The 24,924-nt window shown below is 41.5% G+C and overlaps 1 protein-coding gene across 10 annotated transcripts in view; it reads right to left on the bottom strand.

Annotated features, from left to right (window-relative positions):
* The window catches only part of KDM4C (lysine demethylase 4C), a 335,140-nt gene that overhangs the window by 248,429 nt on the left and 61,787 nt on the right, over nt 1-24,924 (bottom strand). For 9 of the 10 annotated variants that reach the window (XR_004971309.1, XM_036331125.1, XM_036331127.1 and 6 more), the window contains one exon: nt 6,188-6,237. Coding sequence is in view for 8 of the 10 variants with exons in the window: in XM_036331125.1 (XP_036187018.1) it covers nt 6,188-6,237 (50 nt within the window). In the remaining 2 variants the exon portion in view is untranslated. Of the gene's footprint in view, nt 1-5,659; nt 5,778-6,187; nt 6,238-24,924 lie in introns of those variants that run through there. The other variant, XM_036331126.1, reaches the window with a different exon arrangement.

The raw sequence follows: 24,924 nt of genomic DNA, 5'->3' as shown, positions 1-24,924 counted from the left end.
AAGCATCGGCCTGCGGACTGAAGGGTCCTGGGTTCGATTCCAGTCAAGGGCACGTACCTCAATTGCAGGCTCCTCCCCAGCCCGGGCCCTGGTCAGGGCGCATGCAAGAGGCAACCAATCGATGTGTTTCTCTCACATCAATATTTCTGTCTTTCCCTCTCTCTAAAAATCAATGGAAAAATATCCCCGTGAGGAACAGGAGGAGGAGAAGGAAGAGGAGGAAAAGGAGAAGGCGGGGGAGGAGGAGGAGGAGGAGGAGGAGGGGGAGGAGGAGAAGTAGTCAATGGTTACTAAACCTTAAAAATCATCTCATTCCCTTAGGCCTTGTTACCCAAATCAAGCAGTGCTGTTCACAAGTAACAAACTTCTCCCCCATAAAAGAGTTCTAAAAATCAAGTACAGCTAGGGTTAAACTATGTTGATTCATGTTTTACTTTGAATTCACCTATAGGTTCTTCCATATTTTCTCTAACTCTGCTGTTTTGAAATTAAATATGAAATTTTAGCCTGAATTCCGAATTACTCACAAATGGGTTTCAATGTAAAAATCCTAAAAAGATCAAACTGAGAAGATAATCAGTTATTTCACATTCCAAGCTATGGAGACTAGTCTTATTCCCCCCATACCAACTCCTCTCTACAAGTAACACATTGGTTTCTATGACAGTAGACCAATGAGTTCTCAATAAAATGATATCTAATTTGGGGGTGAAAAAATCTGAAAGAAGTGTTTGGAAATAAAACTGCATTTCTACTAAACTATTAAATAGTAAGAACACATACTTTCCATTTTAAATAAACATTCAAAAATTAGAACAACTGAAATATTGCATAGAATTCATGGAACAAAATAGTTTAAACATTTATTCCAAGAAGAATCAACTCTTGTGAGGAGAGCACCCAAGAGAAAGGGAAGAGCAATAACATCAAGTTACAATAGACTACTCAGAAAGTTGCTTTTTTGAGTCTATAGCTTGTTTATATCATCTTCAAAGATGGGACACTGCTGTCAATTCCCTAACAAAATAAAGTCAATATGTGTTTTTTTCTTTTTTTTAAGATATTATACAGTGGTAAGCAAGCAAAGGTGGTCTTTCAATCCAAGCATTTTAGAGAGATGAAGGCTGGCATACTAAGGAATATATACTCCAGAGATCCCAATAGAGCCCTGAAACCCTAAAAGCACCCCACAACCACCTTTGGTGAGACTGCCATGGTACTGCTAGGAGTTGTGCAGCACGGGGAAGTATAGAATCACGTAAGCCCTCCCAAGGACCGGGACATATCCAAGATTGCCCTGTATTTAGTGTAAAACTGCTCATATGTAAGAAGCACTATTCTAAGTGACAGAAACGAGATAGAAAAGTCTACATATTATATAATTCACTTTTATGACATTCTAGGGACAGAAATCAGATTAGTGGCTGCCAGTGGCTTGGGGGAGGGATTCGTGAAAAGGACATAAGATAACTTTATCAGGATACTATTATATATCTCAGTAATGGTGGTAGTTACTACACTATTGCATATATTGTCAAAACTCAATAAACAGTATATTCAAAGGGGATGGCTTGTACTGTAAGTGCATTTTACCTCAATCAATCTGATCCCCCCAAAAATCATTACATTTTTAAATTGTGTTAGAAATAGAACAGATTTGTTCTAAAAATAGTGCGTTCTTTCTATCAGAGAAAAATTTTTCCAAATTGTCAGCTGGTTTACACTTTCTAATATGTTAGCTATTACTAAAAAAAATTCTTTTAAAATCCCAACCCCATATGACAAACACAAACACATGCTGAGGCTATTAAATCACCAAAGTTTCAAAAATTAAAAAGATTGGGAAAAGATTCAAAAATTAAAGTTTAGTATCAGTTTCTATGGGTATATTAACAATAGTTTGGAGAAGCTGAAATTAGTTATTAATCACTTAGGAAAAAAAGGAAGAAGAGAAAAGAAACAGGAGGGAGGAAATATGGAGAAACAAATAATAAGGGGGGGAATACAGAAAAAGGCTATGGAAGGATTGCTTCTGTGAGAAATACTTTTTAGATAGCATCTATACCTGAAAGCTTATTAATGGAATAAGCCAATGAGCTACATTACGTGGGAAGAAGCCTGGTCATTTTTATCCACATTCCTGCATAAGAGGTCAACATTAGGTGTTGAAGCTATAGTTGGCCTCTCCATGCTTCCTCCCGTTTATGGAACAAGTAGTTATTCAGGCCTGGTAGAAAATTACCACACTGCAGGCTTCACTCAGCTCCAAGTGTCCATAATCCATCAACATCTCTACTGGTGGAGATACAGCCCCATTGAGTTCTGCAGGAGGACGGCCAGGAGGAGTCACTATTTGTCTTGGTATCGAGAAGGACGGTGGTTCTGACCAATGTAACAGGTATGTGGGTCCATTACATATGGTTTTTACTGCATCCTGAGGTCACTTTGCTTCAGTTCCCGCTTCCCCCCACCCCGCCCGCTTGAATGGACAGATGGACCACACATACACAGGTCACCAGGACTCCCCAGGCTATGCACTTGGGGCTCAAACAGGTCACAGTCAAACTAACCAGGATTTCCCTAGGCCAGCTTCACCCTGCAGAATCAAAGAATTCTGTTTCCTCCCAAGGTAATTCCTCCCTGCGAGCTGGCATTCCCTTCCTGAGTTCTTCCTCCCCATTCCCTACTGCCACTTCTCAGAACTGTATTTCATCCCACATTCAAATTCTACTAGCTTGGTGTACGTTATATATTACCATCCGATGTCTAAAATTCTACTAAGACAGAAACATAGCTGACTAAAAATATTCAGAAATCTAAACACAGACAATGACATCTAATATCAAATGATGAGGAAATTAACTTTAGGGATTGTCTCACCACTCTTAATGCAGCTCAACTGACAATGAGATGAAAACAAACACCATGACACACCACATATTGTTGAGGCATGAAATAGGCAGAAAGGTAGATGATATATCATTGGACTTCTTCATTTTTTATGGCTTAAGGGGAACCTTAAAATTGATTGTTTATAATCAGAGGTATTTTATTTATTAACCTTTTAAAACCAGAAATTTTAATATAATATTTTCAGACTATCATCTAAATCAAGCTTAGAAAATAATGTATTTACCAATTTGAGAACTTGCAAAAGTACATTTTCCTAATTCCAACACAGAGGTATGAGAACAGGTCAATTTCAAATATGTTCACAGAATTAAAAATGACTTCATTATTGCTGCTCTTCTAATCTCGATAGCATCTCTTTTGGAACAAACCTTTTTTTAAGGGATTTGACAACTGCATCCCAGAAATGCACAAATATGCCCAATTTTGAATATAATTTGAGAGAATCCACAGACTGCCTACATCCTACCACAGATGCTGGTCTACCTCCTGGGATAAGGATCCCAGCACATAAGACTAAGAATCTGCTCCACAGGCTTACAGTCAAGATTCCTAGTCATTTAAACACATAAACACACACACCCCAAAGGTAACTATTTTAAAAAACCATGAACTAAATTAATCCTTCCTAATAATGATTCTTCTGTTCCGTTTTGCTGAATATTGTTCTTTTAATAAAGTCAAAACTAAAACACCTGTTGCAAGTACACATAAGGACCTAAAATAATTTATTCAGTTCTAACATCCTGTCATTTAAAACAAGATTTCTACTGATCATTCACACTTCTAAAATCAGCTGCACAAAATCCTAACTCATATATTCTTTCCCCAGTAACCAAAATTTGGACCAAAGTAAGTCATCTTTAATTTTTCTTAAATATAGGCATGTTATTCACAATAAGAAATCAATGGAATTCAGTCCTGCACAAAAGATTTTAGCCATTCCCAATTGTCTTTAATCCATATTTTGCTTAACTTAATAGAAGAGCAAAGATATTCTCTCCTTTCTAAAATGGATGAGATTTAGACATTCTAAAAACTGGAAATCTTCAAAACTGTCACTTATGATTTAACATTATACCTCTATTCTACTTTATACTTTCCATTCAATTGTATCAAACCAAAATTAGAAAGAATGCAATAGCACTACAGGCGAACATAGCAAGTATAAAAATTGCAAAAATTCACTGGAGATTTTTTATTACATTTATGTCTACATAATATTGAAAAAAAACCTGTATAAATGAGAAAGCGGCTAAAGAGCAAAATCAAACTCCTGGCTTTATTAGGTGCAGGCCTAATGTCTTTCAGATAAAATATTTATAGGTGCCACAGTCAATCAAGATTTCAACAGGAACCGAAGATGAAAGCATTCATGCATAAAAGGCAAGTGTGATAATTATGATATGGAGACAAGATAATGGAAAGCATCCGAGGCCACTTTTCACTTTGTGTATCAAGTGCTGCCTTGACCCAGACATCCTGCAATGCGCCATCACATTTACTGTTACTTTATCATTTTAATTACTTAGCAGAATTCAATTAATTTGGCTGGCATGTAGTCAGAAGATGGGAATCCTTCACTATCTTACAGGGTCTTTTCCCTGTGTCATTTCTAAAAATAATGCTGCAAAACAGGTTTGAATAAACATGCAGCTGAGTATAAAATTCTTGTGCATCCTTCAAGTTTACTAACCTCTTACTGATTAAAGAAATGGCACCTATTTTCCTGGAATGTCATTTTCAGATAGATTATGTCAAAGTGGTGACAGATTCTAGCCAAAATTTCAGAATGACTCTATACTGTAAAGTTTACACCAGCTCCACTTTAAAATTCTCAGGGTGCAAGTAGAAAATAGTGGGATAATTACTACAGAGAAGAGGATAGTTCCGCATGCAGATTTAGCACAAAGTTCCCTGCCTATGTATTTAAGGATTACAGGAATCATTTTCTAAGCTGTGTTCTACATAATCTGTTATCCAGAACTAGAATTCATCTACCTTAGCATTCATGAAAATAGTCCTCAACAAAGTTCAAGGTTACAATTACGTTGCTATCATTACTATAATGTATTACGTTATAAAAACACTAAGGCTTTGTAGTTATTACTTGCCAAAATTATAATAATGTTTCTTACAAATGTGACATGTAACTGTTCTTTCTAATTCTCTTATAATTTGGAGGAAAGTAATTTTCAGATGTTATTAACAATTTCTCTTCAGAACTGTCCAGTCAAAGAATGCAGTTTCTCAGTAAGCCCATTTCCTTATTAAAAGAAAGCTACATACAGCAGGGACGAAATTCCTTTCATACTAGAAGGCAAACCTAACATTCCAATGAAACTTAGATTAGTACCCGACTAAAGGGCAATATTCACTGAGGATTTAATCCTGAATAAAGACCGAACATCTTATGTTTAGTTGTCACTCAATAAAACTTCACTTTCCCCTGGAAATAATTCACTCTCAGCCTTGGTAAGGGTGACTAGCAGAACAGATGATGAGGCTGGCAGGAGGTGAATCTGATTCTTCTCCCTTGTATAAACAGATGAGGGCAAGGTTGCCTGGTATATCTTTAAGACAGAGAAGAAAAAAGGGAAGGTGCTATCTGCAAACACAAGTGAACACAAAGTAAAACCATCAATAAGCTTCCTAGAAATAACTATGGATAAAGCCAAAAGATAATGATAAGATAATAATTCAACTTCAAGTAAAGAATGTTTAAATTTGCCAGTCTAAGAAGACATACATTCTCACACTCATCCAGTAACCTGGGACCATTCATCTTCATATTTCCATAAGGGCAGTCCCAGGCCAAGGGTGCCAAATGAGAACTGGGAGTCAGAAGTCCCCTTTGGTGAAATGATCTGGCAACATAAAAAGTATTCATAAAAAGTATTCATAAAACACCCTTAGATGTGGCATCGGTACACTTTGGAATTTATCTCAAGGATGTAACTTAAAAGAAGGAAAAATATTATCGACACAATGATGTTAATACATTATATAAAAGAGAAAAATATTGGAAATAACCAAGATAGTTATATGCAGTCACTTGATGAAATACTAAGCAGCCAACTAAAATAACCATGAATATTATGCAACCAAGAAAACTATGCATACAATAATGTGAAAAAAGTTTAAAATTATTCAATGAGAAGCATTTAAAAGCCAATAACTTAAAAAGAATAAAATTAACTTATTGACATTCTATACTGTAAAAAACCCTCAAAAACTATGAACCTATCTGGATGAGAAGCACAGAAAGCAAGTTTACCTTGAGCTAGTCGTTCAAGTCGTTTCCCATGCTCCGGGGGTATTGCATACCTAAAATTTTAAACATAAATGAAGATTTTAGGTTTATAACTGTTCAGCTACTTCCTAAGATATCTACTCCTAAATAATGTCACATAAAAAAAATTCAATAACAAAATCTACTTAGATGAACTGAGTAGAGATCAGAAAAACAATCACAGAGTCATATCCCTTAGACAAAGGACAGAGGAAAAATAAACTCTTAAGTCACTGATTTCAATGCTAGGCTCACCATCCCAACCACATTTGAACAAAGGGAACAAAGGCCCAAACTGCTTAGTCAGGAGGCAGCTAGCCACTGCATGGAGACTAGACCTCTCTCCCAACACTCATAGCAACCCAGAAATCCAGGGCTTTTTTTGGTTGTATGTAATTTCTTTATTGATTAAGATATGTGTCCTTATCCCCCCATTACCCCCTCCCCCAAACCCCCCACTTATGCCCTCACCCCCCTGTTGTCTGTGTCCATTGGTTAGGATTATATGCAAGCATACAAGTCCTTTCATTGCTTTTAAAATGTTTTTATTGACAAGCAGCAAAGAACACAAAATTATTACAGCAACATTTGGATTTTTACCAAACCTTTCTATTGTACTTTTGAGTAGACTTTAAATTTTTTTAAAAATCATCAGCCATAAAAAGGCAGCTATTATTTATGTCATGATTATGTGACTTCTAAAATCTTGATTATAGAAAAATAATTTTTCATCCTTGAAGAACAGAAATATTCATTTCTATTTCCTGGTGTTCTCAAAAGTGAAGTACCTGAATTTATTTTCTGTAAACTTAATAAATTTTAAAACAATGATCTCACAATATACTACACAAATACTAAATTTTATAGGCAGTCTAATGAGGAAAATTAAGGATATTAAAAATAAAGTTAAATGATCATTTCATGTTTTAAATAAAAATATGTTATTCCCAAGGCCTACATTTGCTGTTTACTAGCCCAACTTACTTTTAAGTTCAAGTTACTTTTTACTAAAATAACTTTTCTAATTTTACTGAACACCACACTTGGTTGCATTTAAAGCTACTGATAACATATGCAAAAGTTAATTGGATCCGATGCAACTAGGCAATTCTCTGAAAGAAAATTCAACCATATATCCTGTTCCTAAAGGCACCACTAATGAAATTATTCCAACTGAATTGGGAAGATAAAATTTCAGCATAACGAAATGACAATCAGTGTATATTTACAGTCACTTCTTATTACTTTTTAATCCCTGGTTTATATCACTATATATATCCAGAAAAAAAAAACACATATAATAAATATAATATAATATAATATAATATTTTATATATATGTATATATATTTATATAAAATCACCCATGTTCAAAGGCTGTTAAATCGTGTTATTTACCCATATCTTCAGGAAAAAAATCACTTCTACTGTCGTGGTAAACAACCTGCTTCCCTATTTATAATGGTCTGGACCTCTAGCGACTTCAGGGCAAAATTATAGCTAATTTGCCTACAAACATCAGGTGGTCATTATAATCTGACTACTTAGTGTATGTGCCCCAGACAGGAGGGTCACCTCCCCCATAACATACATACACACACTCATACACTGCCTCAACTTCCTGATCAGTTCAATGTCTATTTCAATCAAAACTTTCTCTCTCCCAAGATTTAAGCATCTCACAGGACTCCACATTTTTTAGCATGGTCTCCCCATTTTGCCCTGCCTTCTCTTCATTCCTCCTATATAGTACCCAGGGCTGTAATGCATACAATCCACAGGCTTGGGGTGCTTAATTTCCACTTAAATGGCATGGGGTGGGGGGATCTAATTTCCCAATATAACTGCCCTAATAATTTAATTCCAATGATTGTTGCAGCCAGCACTAAAAATTATCATCTAATTATTTAATTTAAAAAATGAGTAATAAATAAAAGTCAACCAGAAAAAGGTTCCAATTTCATAAGAATATGTAAATATTTTTCATGAAAATAATTTTAAAAATCATTATCAGACTACATTTGAACAGAATGCTCTGAATTAAGGGCAGAAAAGCCCTTTAAAAACCCTGAATTACTAGTATGCTTTCAAAAAGTTTGAAATCCTGCTGCTCTGATAACATCCAAAGTGTTGTTCATTTCTTTGTGGAAACACTAAACAATTCTCAATAATTTTTTTAATTATAGCATAAAAATACTGCCTGCCTACCCACCCCTGTGACACTTCGCCACCAGCATTTGAACATGATTAGCTCTTCTGCCTAAATACAGGGTGGAGCAAAAGTGGGTTTATAATTGTATGTGAAACAGAGCTCGCTCTTGTACTATTATTTATTAACTAGTTGTGGGGAGCCGATATAGGGTTAAGCCTCGGACTGACCTGTTGGCAAAGGCACAAACAGGTCTTCCGAGTCTTAACAAAATCCGAGAGGTGGCCACTGATGTACAAGCGCTATCATTTAAAAAATAAAAAAGGGGGAATTTTCCAGAAGCCGGTCCATCCTTGCTGCTTGACACAGTCGCTGCAGGGAAGAAACATCTGTACAGCATATGTTTCAAGGGACCTGGGGTATATGGCATACTGTTCACAATATGTTTGCTCCCCTTCTGAGCGCTATGTGTTTTAAGCAAGGTCACCTCTCCGGGAAAGGTTGTTTCCCCAGGTGGGGATTTTTCCCTGGAGTTAGGGATTAATAGGACTAAGGAAGGGAATCAGAAAAACCCCTTAACTAAGTGCCAGGCGGGTGGTTAATCACTTTAACTACGAACAACCTTGGAATGGAGATAACAAACACCCTAACCCAGGAGTCCTCAAACTTTTTAAACAGGGGGCCAGTTCACTGTCCTTCAGACCACTGGAGGGCCAGACTATAGTTTAAAAAAAAAACTATGAACAAATTCCTATGCACACAGCGGCGGCAAAAACACCCGGCGGGCCGGATAAATGTTTTCGGCGGGCCGCATGTGGCCCGCGGGCTGTCATTTGAGGACCCCTGCACTAACCTTTGGAATAGAATGGATAGGATTAAAATCAACTTGTATAAATACAGATGTAACAGGAGAATAAAAGAAGAACCTCGCTATGCTGATCAACTGAACACTGTCTCCGTGACATTCCTTCTTGACTGACTCCGTCCACACCTTTGGGAACACCTGGACCTGTTGGTGTTGGACCCCAACAACTAGAGTCCCGGTGCACAGATTCATGCACAATGAAAGGAAATTAATTAGAAGAAATATTTTAATATCATTATTCACCCTTTCTTTATAATAGAAGTAACAACCAAATTCACCATCAACAATGACAGATCGAAACACACGCATGCGATTGGCACCAGCAAGAGCTTTATATGTATCGTACATGTGTGAGTCAACTTAGCCTTTTATATATATAGAATAAACTTGCTTAATTAGACCGGTTTTCTGATGTAGCTAAACATTTTCCAGCCCAGTGAAGCACCCCAACTTCTCTTTCAGGTAATTGTCAGCAACACAGCAGTAAATATCAACACGAAGCAGATCATTATTGCAGATCACGCAGGGAGAACAAAGGATAAAATATTTAACTGCAGTGGTGTTTGACTATGTTCTTCACAGTGAGAAAACCTGAAGTCATTTTCAAGTTCCACCATTTTTGTTTAAGTTTTTCTTTAATATATTTTTATTGATTTCAGAAAGGAAGGAAGAGGGAGAGAGATAGAAACATCCATGATGAGAGAGAATCTCCTGAAAGTCCCCCACTGGGGATCGAGCCCACAACCCGAGCATGTGCCCTTGACTGGAATCTAACCTGGGACCTTTCAGTTTGCAGGCCAACACTCTACCCACTGAGGCAAACCAGCTAGGGCAAGTTCCACCATTTCTTATTTGTTTTCAGTCGAGTCAAGTTTCTAAACTTTCTAAATCTCCATTTTCCGGCTAATGAAAAAATATAGGATTCCATCGAGTCTCCTATCCACCTACTCCAGGACTTCTGTGATGATCAAAAGACATGAGGCATGGGAAAACGCTTCATAGACATTTGGTTAAACTATAAAATGTTTGCACCTGGCTATAAAGCAAGTCGTGTTCCTGGGCTGAAGAAACTCCAAGGAGACTAGTAGGTAGGGAGAGAAGCCGGGCATTGCTACGTGGTCATTACCAAGCACCCACAGCGACCGTTTCCGAGCTGGGCTGGGCTGAGCTGGGCTGGGCTGTGGACCGCATTTTGTGCCATGGGGGTCTTAACAGTGTTGGCTGTGATTTGGCAGGATGTCGCTCCAGGGTGGTAGTGGGGCCTGTGTCCCACTTGGGGGAAGCCAAGTGTTGATTTGAGAGCGCCAGGTCCATGGTGCTGATTATTTTTAAACTAGAGGCCTGGTGCATGAAAATTAGTGCACTGGAGGGGGGTTCCCTCAGCCCAGCCTGCCCCCTCTCACAGTCCGGGAGCCCTCAGGGGCGGGAGGTGACCCTGCGATCAGGCGAAGGCAACACCCCAATCACACCTCTGTTGCTGCCACCGCTGGAAGCGCAAGCCTCAGCTGGCCCTGGTTACCTGAGCCTCTGGCGGCCCTGGGCAGCTGGGCAGCCGCCATCCAACACTTGCCTGCATCTCGGGCTGGCCCTGGGTGGCTGGGGGGCTGAGGAGACTGGGGGTCTCCAGAGAGCATATTCCCTCCTTATTGGCTGTGGGCACCGCCATCTTTGAGGGCAGGGCAATCAATTAGCATATTCCCTCCTTATTGGCTGTGGGCGCCACAGCTTTGAGGGTGGTGCAGTCAATTAGCATATTCCCTCATTATTGGCTGTGGATGCCACCATCTTTGTGATGGTGTGAGGGTCAATTAGCATATTCCCTCTTTATTAGATAGGATGGCCAGCATGCATCATGGCAGCTCCTGCATTGAGCATCTGCCCCTTGGTAGTAAGTGCACATCATAGCTACCAGTTAGATGGATACTTAGCCTATTATATACATAGATTACTGTATCGGTTCCCATACAAACAACTGTAAACCTGCTTTTGCCCACCCAGTAAAAATAATAAGAAATAAATAACTTTTCTGAGTCTTACATCCCGCTACCATCCATCCGCTTTCTTTTCTTCACTTTACACACACTACTTCCAATGGCTGCCACGTTTTTTCCTCCCATTCACGCTGGAGTCCAGTGTAATCTGGATCTTTCATCACTCTCAATACAGCTGCCTAGACAAAGGTTGCCACGTGTTTTAGTCTTTATCTAACACTCATTTCCCTTCAGTTTCATGATCCCACTCATCTCCAGTGGTTTTCTACCGTCTGCTTGTGCCACACCTAACACTGATGCTCCCTACAGCTCCATGTTTCAGTGCTTCCACATTGTTCCGAGAAAACCACCTTCACTCAAGGCTTCAAGATCCATATGCTCCATTCCACGCATGTCTCCTGAGCTCTGAACCTCTAAAACGACCAGCAATTGAACAAATCCATTTGGCAGCACTCAAACAATTTGTCTTCCATCATCTTCCTGCTTCTCCTCCAGAGTTCCCCATCCAATCAACTGCCCAGAAATGTGGAAGCTGTGGTTGCATTCCCCTTATTTAACCCATCCCCAAGTTTTACATGATCTACCTTTTACTTCTTCAAGAGCAGTTTTGTGAATCTGCCTACATTTTTCTATCCCCACTGAGACCACCCTGGTCCAGGTGACCATTCTCTGTCACATACATTACTTTTGCAGCCTGTTAGCTAGTCAATCCTGCCTCAAGCTTTGCCCTCACTAGCCCATGGAGCCCAATCAGATCCTGTCAATTTGCTACCCTATTTAAAATTGGTCCTGCACAAAGCATTGGTGACAAAGTAGAGGCAACAGATTGGAGGGCCTGTAAGCAGAGGCATTCACTACAAACATTAGTGACCTCAGTCAGAGAAGTCCTACTTCTATGGCCCTAACCACCTCCTAGATGTTTCTATGTAAGTATCCCATCACTTCAAAAGTTTCAACGTACACAAGATCAAATTCTTATTACCTCCTTTAAGCTGGTATCTCTCCTAGCTTTCCCATTTCACTTCACATCTTCCCCTGGGCTTCCAAACTAGAACTATGTGAGTTACCTCTTCTTGATTTCTCAACCACAAGTCTTATCCACTCTATATCCTCAAAGCCTCGCATTCATCTCCCAGCAGCAGCACCTCAATTTCAACCTTAATCTGCCCACACTGGATTACAATCATAACTGAACTCCCTGCCTGTATCTCCTGAACAGCTATAGCCTCATGTAACTATCGGAGCATAAAAACCTTTATTCCTGGAACCCAAGATGACGTCATAGGTAAACACCGGAGATTGCTGCCTCACACAACCACTTCAAAAATACAACTAAAAGACGGAACAGACATCATCCAGAACCACAGGAAGGCTGGCTGAGTGGAAATTCTACAACTAGAAGGAAAGAGAAAAGCATACCGAGACTCAGAGGAGGTGCGGTTCAGAAGTAAAATACAAAGCTGAGGAGGTGCATGCGGAGAGGGCTGGCGGCTGAGGACACAGTTGTCTTTTTCAATTGGGAGGGAGTCTCAAGCTCTGAGCTCCAGTTCTGGGTGAGTCTCTGGGGACCCAGACTCATACGGGGAGAAACTGGACTGTCTGGCATCAGTTGGAACTTGAGGGCAGCTTTCTCTCGGAGGCCCTCACAGCAATTGCTGGGGCCTCTGAGGGCAGGACTGAGAGCAGCCGCTCACTCCGCCCGCACTGTTGATCCCCTGGGACCCCCTCCCGCCCAAGCTGTGCAGGGAGGCTTTTGCATATGAAAGGTCTGGCCCTTGGCAATCTGAAAATTACCTAACAAACTTGCAGCTGGCCCAAGGCCCCAGGGCAACTTGCACTGCTTCACAGCTGAGCTCCTGTTGGGTAGCCTCAGGCAAAGGCTAGATTAGCATCTCCTTAGAGATCCAGGAGCCAGTGTGACCAGTGGTCAGAGTGGGACCATCCAGACTGCAGCTCCTCAGATCCATAAAGGACACACTCAGGGGGCAGACTCAGTGAGCACCAAAGCCCCACTGAAGCAAGTCTTGCCCCATAAGGGTGTCTCCAGCACAGTTCTCCCACTGCAGACACAGCTGATTCTCACAGCCAATTGGCCTGGAGGTCAATTCTTCCCAGTGATACCTACAAAAATCAAGGCTTAACTACAACAAAACTGTGCACAAAGTGCACAAGGGGGTGCACCAAGAGTGTCCACCTCAGGTAACTGGGGAGGCTGAGCCACTGGGCCCTAAAGGACACTTATCACAGAAAGCCATTCTATCGACACAGCGAAGCATAAAAAATGCCAAGACAAAGAAACAGGACACAAATGACAGAAGAAAGCAAACTACTGGATATAGAGTTCAAAACCACACTTTTGAGGTTTTTCAAGAATTTTCTAGAAACCGCTGATAAATTTAATGAGACCCTCAAGAAATCTAGTGAGACCCTCGATGTTATGATAAAGGACCAACTAGGAATTAAGCATACACTGACTGAAATAAAGAATATTATACAGACTCCCAACAGCAGACCAGAGGAGCGCAAGAATCAAGTCAAAGATTTGAAATGCGAAGAAGCAAAAAACACCCAACCGGAAAAGCAAAATGAAAAAAGAATCCGAAAATACGAAGATAGTGTAAGGAGCCTCTGGGACAGCTTCAAGCGTACCAACATCAGAATTATAGGGGTGCCAGAAGATGAGAGAGAGCAAGATATTGAAAACCTATTTGAAGAAATCATGACAGAAAACTTCCCCTACCTGGTGAAAGAAATAGACTTACAAGTCCAGGAAGTGCAGAGAACCCCAAACAAAAGGAATCCAAAGAGGACCACACCAAGACACATCATAATTAAAATGCCAAGAGCAAAAGACAAAGAGAGAATCTTAAAAGCAGCAAGAGAAAGACAGTCAATTACCTACAAGGGAGCACCCATGCGACTGTCAGCTGATTTCTCAACAGAAACTTTGCGGGCCAGAAGGTAGTGGCAAGAAATATTCAAAGTGATGAATGCCAAGAACCTACAACCAAGATTACTTTATCCAGCAAAGCTATCATTCAGAATTGAAGGTCAGATAAAGAGCTTCACAGATAAGGAAAAGTTAAAGGGGTTCATCACCACCAAACCAGTATTATATGGAATGCTGAAAGGTATCCTTGAAGAAGAGGAAGAAGAAGAAAAAGGTAAAGATACAAATTATGAACAACAAATACACATCCATCGACAAGTGAATCTAAAAATCAAGTGAATAAATAATCTGATGATCAGAATAAACTGGTGATTATAGCAGAATCAGGGGCATAGAAAGGGAGTGGACTGACTATTCTGGGGGGGAAAGGGGTGTGGGGATGTGGGAAGAGACTGGACAAAAAGCGTGCACCTATGGATGAGGATAGTGGTGGGGGGGTGAAGGCGGAGGGTGGGGCGGGAACCGGGTGGAGGGGAGCTATAGTGGGGTGGGGGGAGGGAAGAGGAACAACTGTAATAATCTGAACAATAAAGATTTAATTAAAAAGAAAAACCTTTATTCCTTACTGCCTGGCTTTCAAGATCCTACCCCTCCCCAATTTAGCCCTAGCCTTAAATATCAAGAGTCCATTCTCAATAGGCTAGACTATGACTTACCCTATCAATCACTCGTGCTTTGACCTCATTCCTCACCTCAAACAGCCCCTTCCATTTTGCTTCAAATCCCAACCTCCCAAGACCTGTGCATATTCCCCCTCCTCCAGAAGCTTTCTTTGACCACCATAAACCTCAGCAACCTCGCCCCCCTTCCTTTTACCAGATCCTGTTGTTACATTTTTCATGTAGTATTTATCATCTACTACTTTCCATAACTAGCTGCTGTTTTGTGTGCATAAATTACTTTTATCTAAGCACTGAGCTCTATGAAGGAGAGAATACCTACTGCAACCCAGAAATGTTCACATGAATTATCCTTTCTAACCCACCTGGTACATAACTGCCTAGTTCACAGCCAGGCACTCCGTTAAGTGCCACAATTGCTCAGTTAAGGAGCTAACTTTATTGTTTGAAGATATAGATCTCGTACCTTTTTGTGTACTTTGAAAACCACCAAATAAGATGTCTACCATTGTGTACCCTAAGTACATACCAGTTTGTTGAAAATATTAATTGTTCATTTAAACTTTAGGAGTGTTTTTCTTTCATATAAAATGATATTGCAAACAGTTATGCTGTAACATTAAGAAACTATGAATCACTAAGGATCTATCACTAATTATTTATAATGTAATATTTTATTTAAAACCAGAGACTTTTAAGAATTAAAAAAAAAATCTATATGAAGGCCAAAGAAAACAGGATAATCCCGCTAAGCATATTTTTGGGTGGTGGTCTGCTCAAAAAATAGACCTAAAATGATGTTATCCTGGTGGCTGTAATATAAACACTATCTTGGACTGAAGAATAAGACTAACATTTCAAATTGTCAGTAGGTAAAACTGTATTAGATCCATTTCTATGATTTAGGTTTTTTCTCTATGAACCGGTCTCTGTATTTTTCTTTTCAAAATATGCTCAGTCCATCAGTCCACTAGAAGTGATTACCAGCACTTCTCAAAGGGTAACTACTATTTCTCAGATCACTTCCTCGAAGTCTCCCTAATTTCATTTGGGACCCCTGGAGCTATCTACACTATAAAAGAGAAACATGCAAATTAACCATCACTCCGCTACACCCACCAGCCAATCAGGAGCAAGTATGCAAATTAACCCAACAAAGATGGCAGCAACCACAGAGCTAGAGTGAGCAGGAGGCTTGGGTTGCCCCTGGCGATGGAGGAAGCCAAGCTTCCCGCCCGCCCTGGCTGGCCCTGGCCTCCACTCGAGGCTACAAAGTTTCAATTATAGAAAAATAAATCCAAGATACCTGCTTCCTGCTGGCCCTGGCCTCTGCTCAAGGAGGCACTAGGAAAAGAAAAAAAGGAGAGGCTGGGAGCTTGCGTAGCCGGGGTGCGTGGCCAGCCTGAAAACGGCCATCAGCCCCTCACCCAGGCTGGCCAAGCACCCCAGCAGGACCCCCAAACCCTGAAGGGACTGTGGGCAGCCTGAAAATGGTCCTCAGCCCCTCACCCAAGCTGGCCATACCCCCATGGGGTGAGGGTCCCCTCTGGGGGGTTTGGCCAGCCTGCAAACAGCCATCAGCCCCTCACCCAGGCTGGCCAGGCACCCCAGTGGGGACCCTCCACCCTGATCTGGGACGCCCTTCAGGGCAAACCAGCCGGTCCCCACCAGTGCACCAGGCCTCTATCTATACTAATAAAAGGGTAATATGCTAATTAGATTGGGAGACCATCCAGGAGACCTTCCAGATGTTCTTCTGGACAAAGCCATGGTGGCGGGGCCGAGGTAGACGCAGTTAGAGGCCAAGAGGTGAGGGCAGTTGTGGGTGATCAGGCTGATGTGGGGCGGGGCCTTTGGGGGTAAGCAGACCCGCAGGGGGGCCAGTTGGGGGCGAGCAGGCCAGTGGGGAGGGAAGGTGGGAGCAAGCAGGCCAGCAGGGGGGGCAGTTGGGGCAAGCAGGACGGCAGGGGGGCAGTTGGGGGTGAGCACACTGGCATGAGGGGCAGTTGGGGGTGATCAAGCTGGCAGGGGGGAATTTGGGGGCAAGCAGGCCGGTGGCAGGGGGCAGTTGGGGATGAGCAGGACGGCAGGCAGAGTGGTTAGGGGCAATCAGGCAGGCAGGCAGGTGAGTGCTTAGGAGCCAGCAGTCCCAGATTGTGAGAGGGATATCCAATGGCCGGTTTAGGCCCAATCCCTGTAAACTGGCAGTAGGACATCCTTCGAGGGTCCCAGATTGGAGAGGGTGCAGGCCGGGATGAGGGACACCCCCCCATGCACGAATTTCGTGCGCCGGGCCACTAGTCACTAATATATTCAGACACCAATGTTCTCAGCTCCATCCCCTACCTATACCTTTGCCACTGTGCTGTCTGACATCCAGGGCAGTCTTATCAAGCCCAGGGCACAGAGCGAATAACCCTTCCAGGTCCCAGGCCCGTGCCATGCTCAGGTAGTTTAGTACTAAAACAGTGTTGTCCTCTATTCCCTCTCCCTGCCTGAGGCTGAGTGTGAAGTAGCCCTTTCCTCCTTAGTTTATTTCCTCTTCCTCCTGCTGTTTTGCTCACAGTCATCTCCCCTAAATAATGGGGCTCAAGTACCCAGGGACAGTTTTCTGACAGGTGACAACTCTAAACTAACCCTCTTCTTTTTTACTGGCATAAGCTTATGCTTCTGACTTTGCTTTCTATAGTTACTAAAAGGTTGAAAGTTCAGTTACTAAAGGGTTGAAAGCTACCATAATTATAATTAACATGATTAGAGCTCATCACAGCTACCATTTATTGAGCCTTTAAAATATGTCAGACCTTGTGCTAAGATCCAGTACTAACACCTCTGTTTTATCGACAGGGAAACTAAGGCTTAGAGAAATTAATTTACTAACACAAAGTGGTAACAGAGGTGACACCCAATCCCAGGCCTATCTTACACCAAAGTCCAAGTTGTGCTCTCCGGCCCCATATTTCATTCTGTTCACTCATCAATCACCACGAAGATGCCAACAGCAAAGAAGTAACAGAAGTCTTACCATTTACAATAATCTCTGGATGGTGATCCAACTTTTGGAAGAAAATGTTTTATGCCTGCTAGCAGACAGAACTTCCACTATCCATACAGAACAACACTTCTCCCAGCTATCCTTACCTTTACTCACCTTTAAAACACAATTTAAAAATTAAGGGTCTCAGGTTCGATTCTGGTCAGTTGCAGGCTCAATCCCCAGCCCTGAACGGGACATGCAGGAGGCAACCAATCGATGTGTCTCTTTCACATCGATGTTTCTCTCTCTCTCTCTCTCTCTCTCTCTCTGTCTCTCCGCCTCCCTCTATTCTCTCTAAAGATCAATGGAAAAAATATCCTTGGTAAGGGTTAAAAGAAAAGAAACAAATAAAACCAAAAATCACTGAACAAAGATGCAATGTTTTATAACAGAATCAAGCATTAATAAAACAGAAAAAGCCCAGCCAGTGTGGCTCAGTGATTGAGTGTTGACCTATGAACCAGGTGGTCCGATTTTGATTCCAGTGTGGGGTGTGCAGAAGGCAGCAGATCAGTGATTCTCTTTCATCATTGATGTTTCTATCTCTCTCTCCCTCTCCCTTCCTCTCTGAAATTAATAAAAATATATTTTTTAAATTACATAAATAAATCAAATATTAAAAAATGCCAGGAAGAAACTAAGATAACAACTTCAAAAAATTGGTGATAAAATAAATGCTCATAGGAGCTATATGCCTATAACAAAAATTTTCCAGAGTCAATATTTTCCCCCAAAAAAGCAATCTTACCTTATATGGAAATCTTCAAAAATAGTATTATTTCCAAATGATTGTTTATTGATATGATAATATACCATCCATGAATAAGATAAAGTGACTTAAAGGGTTCTACTACAATTGGCTTACAGAGTTTTACCACAATTAACTCCAACAAACTATTGAAACATTTTGAAGGAGATTTCCAGTAATTAAAGTTTAATTTTCAAGGGAAAACTATCTACTCAGTTTTTTGTGTGTGTTTTGGGGTAATCCTCACTAGAGGATATTTTTTTCCATTGATTTTTCAGAGAGAAGGGAAGAGGAAAGAGAAAGAAACATTGATATAAGAAAGACACATTGGTTGATAGCCTCCAAAACCCACCCCAACTATCTGAGGAATTGAACCTGCAACCCAGGTATGTGCCCTTGATCAGGAATCAAACCCTCGACCCTTTGGTTCATAGGCTGATGCTCCAACCACTGAACACACCAGCCAGGGCTCTGGGCTCTACTCAGCTTCCTTAAGTCAGAAACCTCTGAGAATTGAGAAGCTTTCAGAAGTGTGCATGACACAAAGCCAGGGGTGGGCAAACTTTTTGACTCGAGGGCCACAATGGGTTCTTAAACTGGACCGGAGGGCCGGAACAAAAGCATGGATGGAGTGTTTGTGTGAACTAATATAAATTCAAAGTAAACATCATTACATAAAAGGGTACAGTCTTTTTTTTTTTTTTTAGTTTTATTCATTTCAAATGGGCCGGATCCGGCCCGCGGGCTGTAGTTTGCCCACGGCTGCACAAAGCAACCAAGCTACCCAAAGATAACTCAAGCAGCCAGCAAAACAAGTTACAAAGCCTTTAAAAAAAATAAAAAATAAAAGTCAACAGTCACCTGTTTCTACCAACACTTGACATTCTTTAGTAGAGTTCATTTTCTTCATTAGGTAGACAGAGAAATAACTTATATGAGCTGAAGACAAGGAAGACTGCCCCTCTAATTCAAATCCTCTTTGATTCATGTCATCCCAAAAAAACATTCACTTTTTTCTTTTTTTACACTTCAATGATTGTTAATGGGCTTTTTTGTCTCTGATCAGAAAATGATTTCTGAGATCATGCAATGGATGCTATGTCCTCTTTTATGTTGCAAAAGAAAATTCCAGCAGCTTTATGCATTAGTCCTCAAATAAATAAACCGTGTATGGAGCCCTCTCAAATAAGTAGTCATTTGGAGGATAAGAGAAGAGATGGACTCACAACAACTGGCTATATCAGATTTGAAGTGTATTGTCTGTGGATTTCGCTCAGGCAAGCTATCAAATCTGTTATCACTGACAATCACAAAATACAGTGGAGTGACTAAAACTTTCTAACGAACCGTTTTTATAACTTCTAAAATGTCCTATGCATTAGGCTAATCCTCTTCATGGCCTCAGACAAGAGTCATGACTATTATTTTACAGGTTCATTTTGTAATATTAACAAGGAAGGAGGCGCCACCGCGGGGCAGCCTGTGACCCTGGCCCGGGCAACAATGACGCCTCCAACCTCGGCCTCAGTGACTCACACCAGAGACTGGCGCAGGGTCCACGCAGGGAAAACCCGGGGTCCTCCCCAGGCAGGGCACCTCTCCTCTTGGCGATACAGCCAGGGATGGACGAGCCAGGAGGAAAAATAAAGGCCACACACCAAGAGAAGTGGCGGTGGGCGGTCCTTTCGCAGCACCGACAAGATAGCGGAGGTGGAGCAGAAGCAGGGACCTTGCTCAAGTTCACCCGCCAGCGGGTGGGCATGGACCTCCACCGCCACTGGGCGGCGTGTGGAAACGGAGGCAGCCCAACAGCGCCCCGCAGAGGCGGCGGCTGAACCAGCATCGCTGCTGAAGCGCCTGTGCAAGGCCAAGGAAGAGGAGCTGCCTATGGAGAAGCCTGAGGTGTTGAGGATCATCCAGTTGGAGATGGTGGGCACCAAGGTGGTGGATACAATGGCAAGACCTTCCCCCAGGTGGAAGTCACGCCTGAGATGATTGGCCACTACCTGGGTGAGTTCTCCATCACCTACAAGCGGGTGAAGCACCACCGGCCTGGCATTGGAGCCACCCACTCCTCCCACTTCATCCCTCTCAAGCAGCCAATATAAATACAAACTTGAGCAAGAGAGAGAGAGAGACAGAGAGAGAGAGAGAGAGAGAGAGAGAGAGAGAGAGAGAGAGAGAGAGAGAAAGTACTTTCCTATATCCTCAATTCAAAACAATATTTTTGAAAAACAAATATCATATAATATGTATCTTCTACAAAGTACTACTACCTAAAGAGGAAGATTAAACAGTCTGAAAAGGAAGATGGGAAATATGGGGAGGAAAGATAAGCTAGGCAAAAAAAAAAAAAAATTGTGAACTGCCACAGTAATTTGCAAAGCTAATAGCACTAATGCTTGTTTTCCATTAACTACATGGCATTACATTAACCTGATTTTTCCCTAAGAGTTATGGATTTGATTCAGCAATTTTTTTTTCATTTGAAGAGGTTTCTCTGGTTCATGTAGGTGGTAGTGTTTGCTTTAAGTGAAAGAGCAATAACAAGGCAATATGAGGTATCCTGAAGGAATTTACAAGTCCCTACTACGCTTATCAGGGGCATCAAAAGTATTTAATTAATGTAAGTTTACATTAATCACCCACAATTACCCATCAGTTAGTGAAAAGGCGTTACATCTCAGCATTTCAGGGAAAAGAGTGAGATTTACTTTCAAAATCACAAACACTAGACCTCATGAATTCCTTTAGGGCAGCAGTCGCCAACCTTTCAGACCTCACAGACCACCAGTGGTCCGGACCACTGGTTGGTGACCGCTGCTTTGGGGAACTTCTATGCTGAGCAAGGGTCTGGACTATAGGCATGTGGATGTGGTTGTGTTTATCTCCAAGTCAGGCTCTGGTCTAAGTAAAATTTGATCAATAAAAATTTTTCCTATCATTTATCATTGTACCCTCTTTTCTCTATAAAAATAGCTAGTGCATGAGCACAAAACTAATACCATACTTTTTGGGGCATATTTCCAATTTTTTTAAATCTTTTTTAAAAATATTTTCTAACAGTATATACATAATATGCCTACAAATAATCAGATAACATATCCAGTTAATGTTATGTAATACTTTGATTTAAAAGTATTAATTAAAGGCCTTGGCCAGGTAGCTCAGTAGGTTAAAGCATCGTTCTGATACACTAAGGTTGCATGTTCTATCCCCTGGCAGGACACATACAATATACAACCACTTAGTGCATAAATAAGTAGAAGAACAAATCGATGTTTTTCTCTCTCTCTCTCTCACTCTCTCTCCTTCTTTCTCTATCCCCCTTCCTTCATCTTCCTTTCCCTCTCCCTCTCCTTCTCTCTCTAAAATCAATTTTTAAAAGTATTAATTAAATATTTTGGGAACCCTGACCAGGTATTTCAATTGGTTACAGCATCATCCCCATACTCCAGGTTGTGGGTTCAATCCCTGGTCAGGGTACATACAAGAATCAATCAATGAACACATAAGTAAGTGGAACAACAAGTCAATGTTTCTCTTGCACTCTATCTCCCTCTATCTCCCTAAAATCAATATATAAAAAATTTAAAAATAAAGTCTTGTTTTTATTTATAAAGCAATTTTCTCTGAGTAAATAAAACCAGAAACAAGTCACCATTACTTTGAAGAGTATTTTTTCTATACAAACCATCAAAAGGATACAGCTTTTACCATTACCCACAGTGGTCGACAAACTCATTAGTCAACAGAGCCAAATATCAACAGTACAATTGAAATTTCTTTTGAGAGTCAAATTTTTTAAACTTAAACTATATAGGTAGGTACATTGTTATTAACTTAATTAGGGTACTCCTAAGGCTTAGGAAGAGCCACACTCAAGGGGCCAAAGAGCCGCATGTGGCTCACGAGCCGCAGTTTGCCGACCACAGGTCTAACATTTGCAATGAGAACATATTAATGAGACTAAATTTACCAAAATGTAAGTTAAAAGTAGGGGTTAGTAGCATGGGTTACTAATTGAATGTATCATTAAATATTACCAAGCTGTCCAATCCCTAAAGTAATGTTCTACTGTAGGTGTTTAAAGGAAAAAAAAGAAAATCAAGAAGGAAACTGTCCATTTTTTAAAAAATTATTTTTATTGATTTCAGAGAGGAAGGGAGCGGGAGAGAGAGATAGAAACATCAATGATGAGAGAGAATCATTGATTGGCTGCCCCCTGCATGCCCCCCACTGGAGATCAAGCACACAACCCAGGCATGTGCCCTTGACTGGAATCGAACCCGGGACCCTTCAGTCCGAAGGCCGACGCTCTATCCATTGAGCCAAACCAGCTAGGGCAGGAAACTGTCCATTTAAGAAAAATTTACTGAGTACCTTCTATGTGTCAGGCACAGGAGATGTGCCAGTGAACAAGACAATTAGGCTCTCCCCAACCCAGGATCTCACTTTTTTTTGTTTGTTTGATTTTGGTTTTTTGGTTTTGTTTTTGTTGTTAATCCTCACCCGAGGATATTTTTTCCGTTGGTTTTTAGGGAGAGTGGAAGAGACAGAGGGAAAGACAGAGAGAAACATCACTATGAGAGAAACACATCGATTCGTTGCCACCTGCATGAGCCCTAACTAGGGCCCGGACCAGGGAGGAGCTGGCAACCAAGGTACATGCCCTTGACCAGAATCGAACCTGGGACCCTTTGGTTTGCAGGCCAACATTCTATCCACTGAGCCAAACCGGCTAGGGCAGGAGCTCACATTTTGATGGAAAGGATGCTTAGGTCACTATGACACCATATAACTTATTCATTTGTTTGTTTGTTAAAGTAAGACTTGAATTCTAAAATGCAACAATAATCAAATATATAGTTATTTGTAAACAGCTTCTCCTCTATCCCAGGAAGAAAAAAGAAAGGGTAGGGTACCCTAGCCGGGTTAGCTCAGTGGATAGAGTTTCACCCTCTGGACCAAAGGGTCCCAGATTCAATTCCGGTGAAGGGCTTGTACCTTGGTTGCATGTACCAGCCCGGGCCTGGTTGGGGCTTGTGCAGGAGGCAACCAATCGATGTGTTTCTTTCATAGCAATATTTTTCTCTCTGTCTTTCCTTCTCCCTTCCACTCTTTCTAAAAATCAATGGAAAAATATCCTCAGGTGAGGGTTTAAAAAAAGAAGGGGTAGAGGTGAGATGAGAAGGAGTGAATGGAGGGCAGGAAAAATGAAGGGAGAGGATGAGACAGACACCCAGTAGGAGCATCTGATCTCCTGGATTGAGCCATGCTTCTAGCTTATCCCAACTACTTACAATGGAAAACAGCCTTTTTGCTTAAGTTGGGGTTCTGCCTTTTAGAATCAAGAATTCTTATTAATATAAAATCAATGAAGTCTTATATATAACCTCATACATGAACTTCTATATGACATGCACTATGTATCTGGTAACTGTATGAAATATGTTAACATCTACTGAGCACTTATGATATATCAGGAGCTGTGGTATATGCTATGTACATAGTTATTTTAATTATTCCACACAACTACGTTACAAAATGGGCATCAGAACCATATGAGTGTCTAACAAGAGGAAATTGGGGCTATCTAACAATTGCTCAAGGTCTCACCTCACTAAAAACTAATGCCAGAACTCAAAACACAACACGCTGGTACAAAAACTGATACGCTCCTCCTAAGTGGAATCTAAGTAACATGAACAGAATGAATCAAGAGACATGGAAGATGGAACAGAGTGAGGAATCTCAGAGGGAAGGCAGGGTGGGCATGGGGAGGGTTAATCAACCAAAGACCTTGTGTGCATAATCCATGGACACAGTTAATAGGCTGTTAAAGGCCTGGAGTGGGAGGCGGGCCAGCTGGAGGGGAAAAGAGACATACGTAATACTTTCAACAATAAAGAATTAATTTTTTAAAGAGCTGGTGCTCTTTTTTTCCTCTGGGTCTATTTTGTTCCAAACACATGGAACCATGGAACAGACTGAGGAATCGGGGGGGGGGGGGGGGGGGAGTGGGGACATTAACCAAAGAACTTATATGCAAACTAGAGGCACGGTGCACGGATTCATGCACCTGTGGGGTCCCTCCGCATGGCCTTCAGGGGATCAAGCTGAAATGGGCAGTCCAACATCCCCTGAGGGATGTGGTAGAGCACGAAGCGGTAGGCAGCTGTGGGGGGGGGGGGTGGGGGCAGGGGGGTCAGCCCAGGCCCTGGCCGGCTCATCCTGGCCCCACTGCACCTGCCGCCACTCAGTAGGCTCGCTACCGCTCCACTGCAGTCTCTGCCCCTGTCCTAGGACGATACCGGTGCACCCATGACTAAGAAGCAGCTGCAGGCTAGCGCCCAGTCAGTC

This window comes from Myotis myotis, unplaced genomic scaffold (genome assembly GCF_014108235.1).
Source record: "Myotis myotis isolate mMyoMyo1 unplaced genomic scaffold, mMyoMyo1.p scaffold_m19_p_12, whole genome shotgun sequence".
NCBI lineage: Eukaryota > Metazoa > Chordata > Mammalia > Chiroptera > Vespertilionidae > Myotis > Myotis myotis.
The sequence above is the reverse complement of the archived record's forward strand: the minus strand, read 5'-3'. Positions and strand labels throughout refer to the sequence as shown.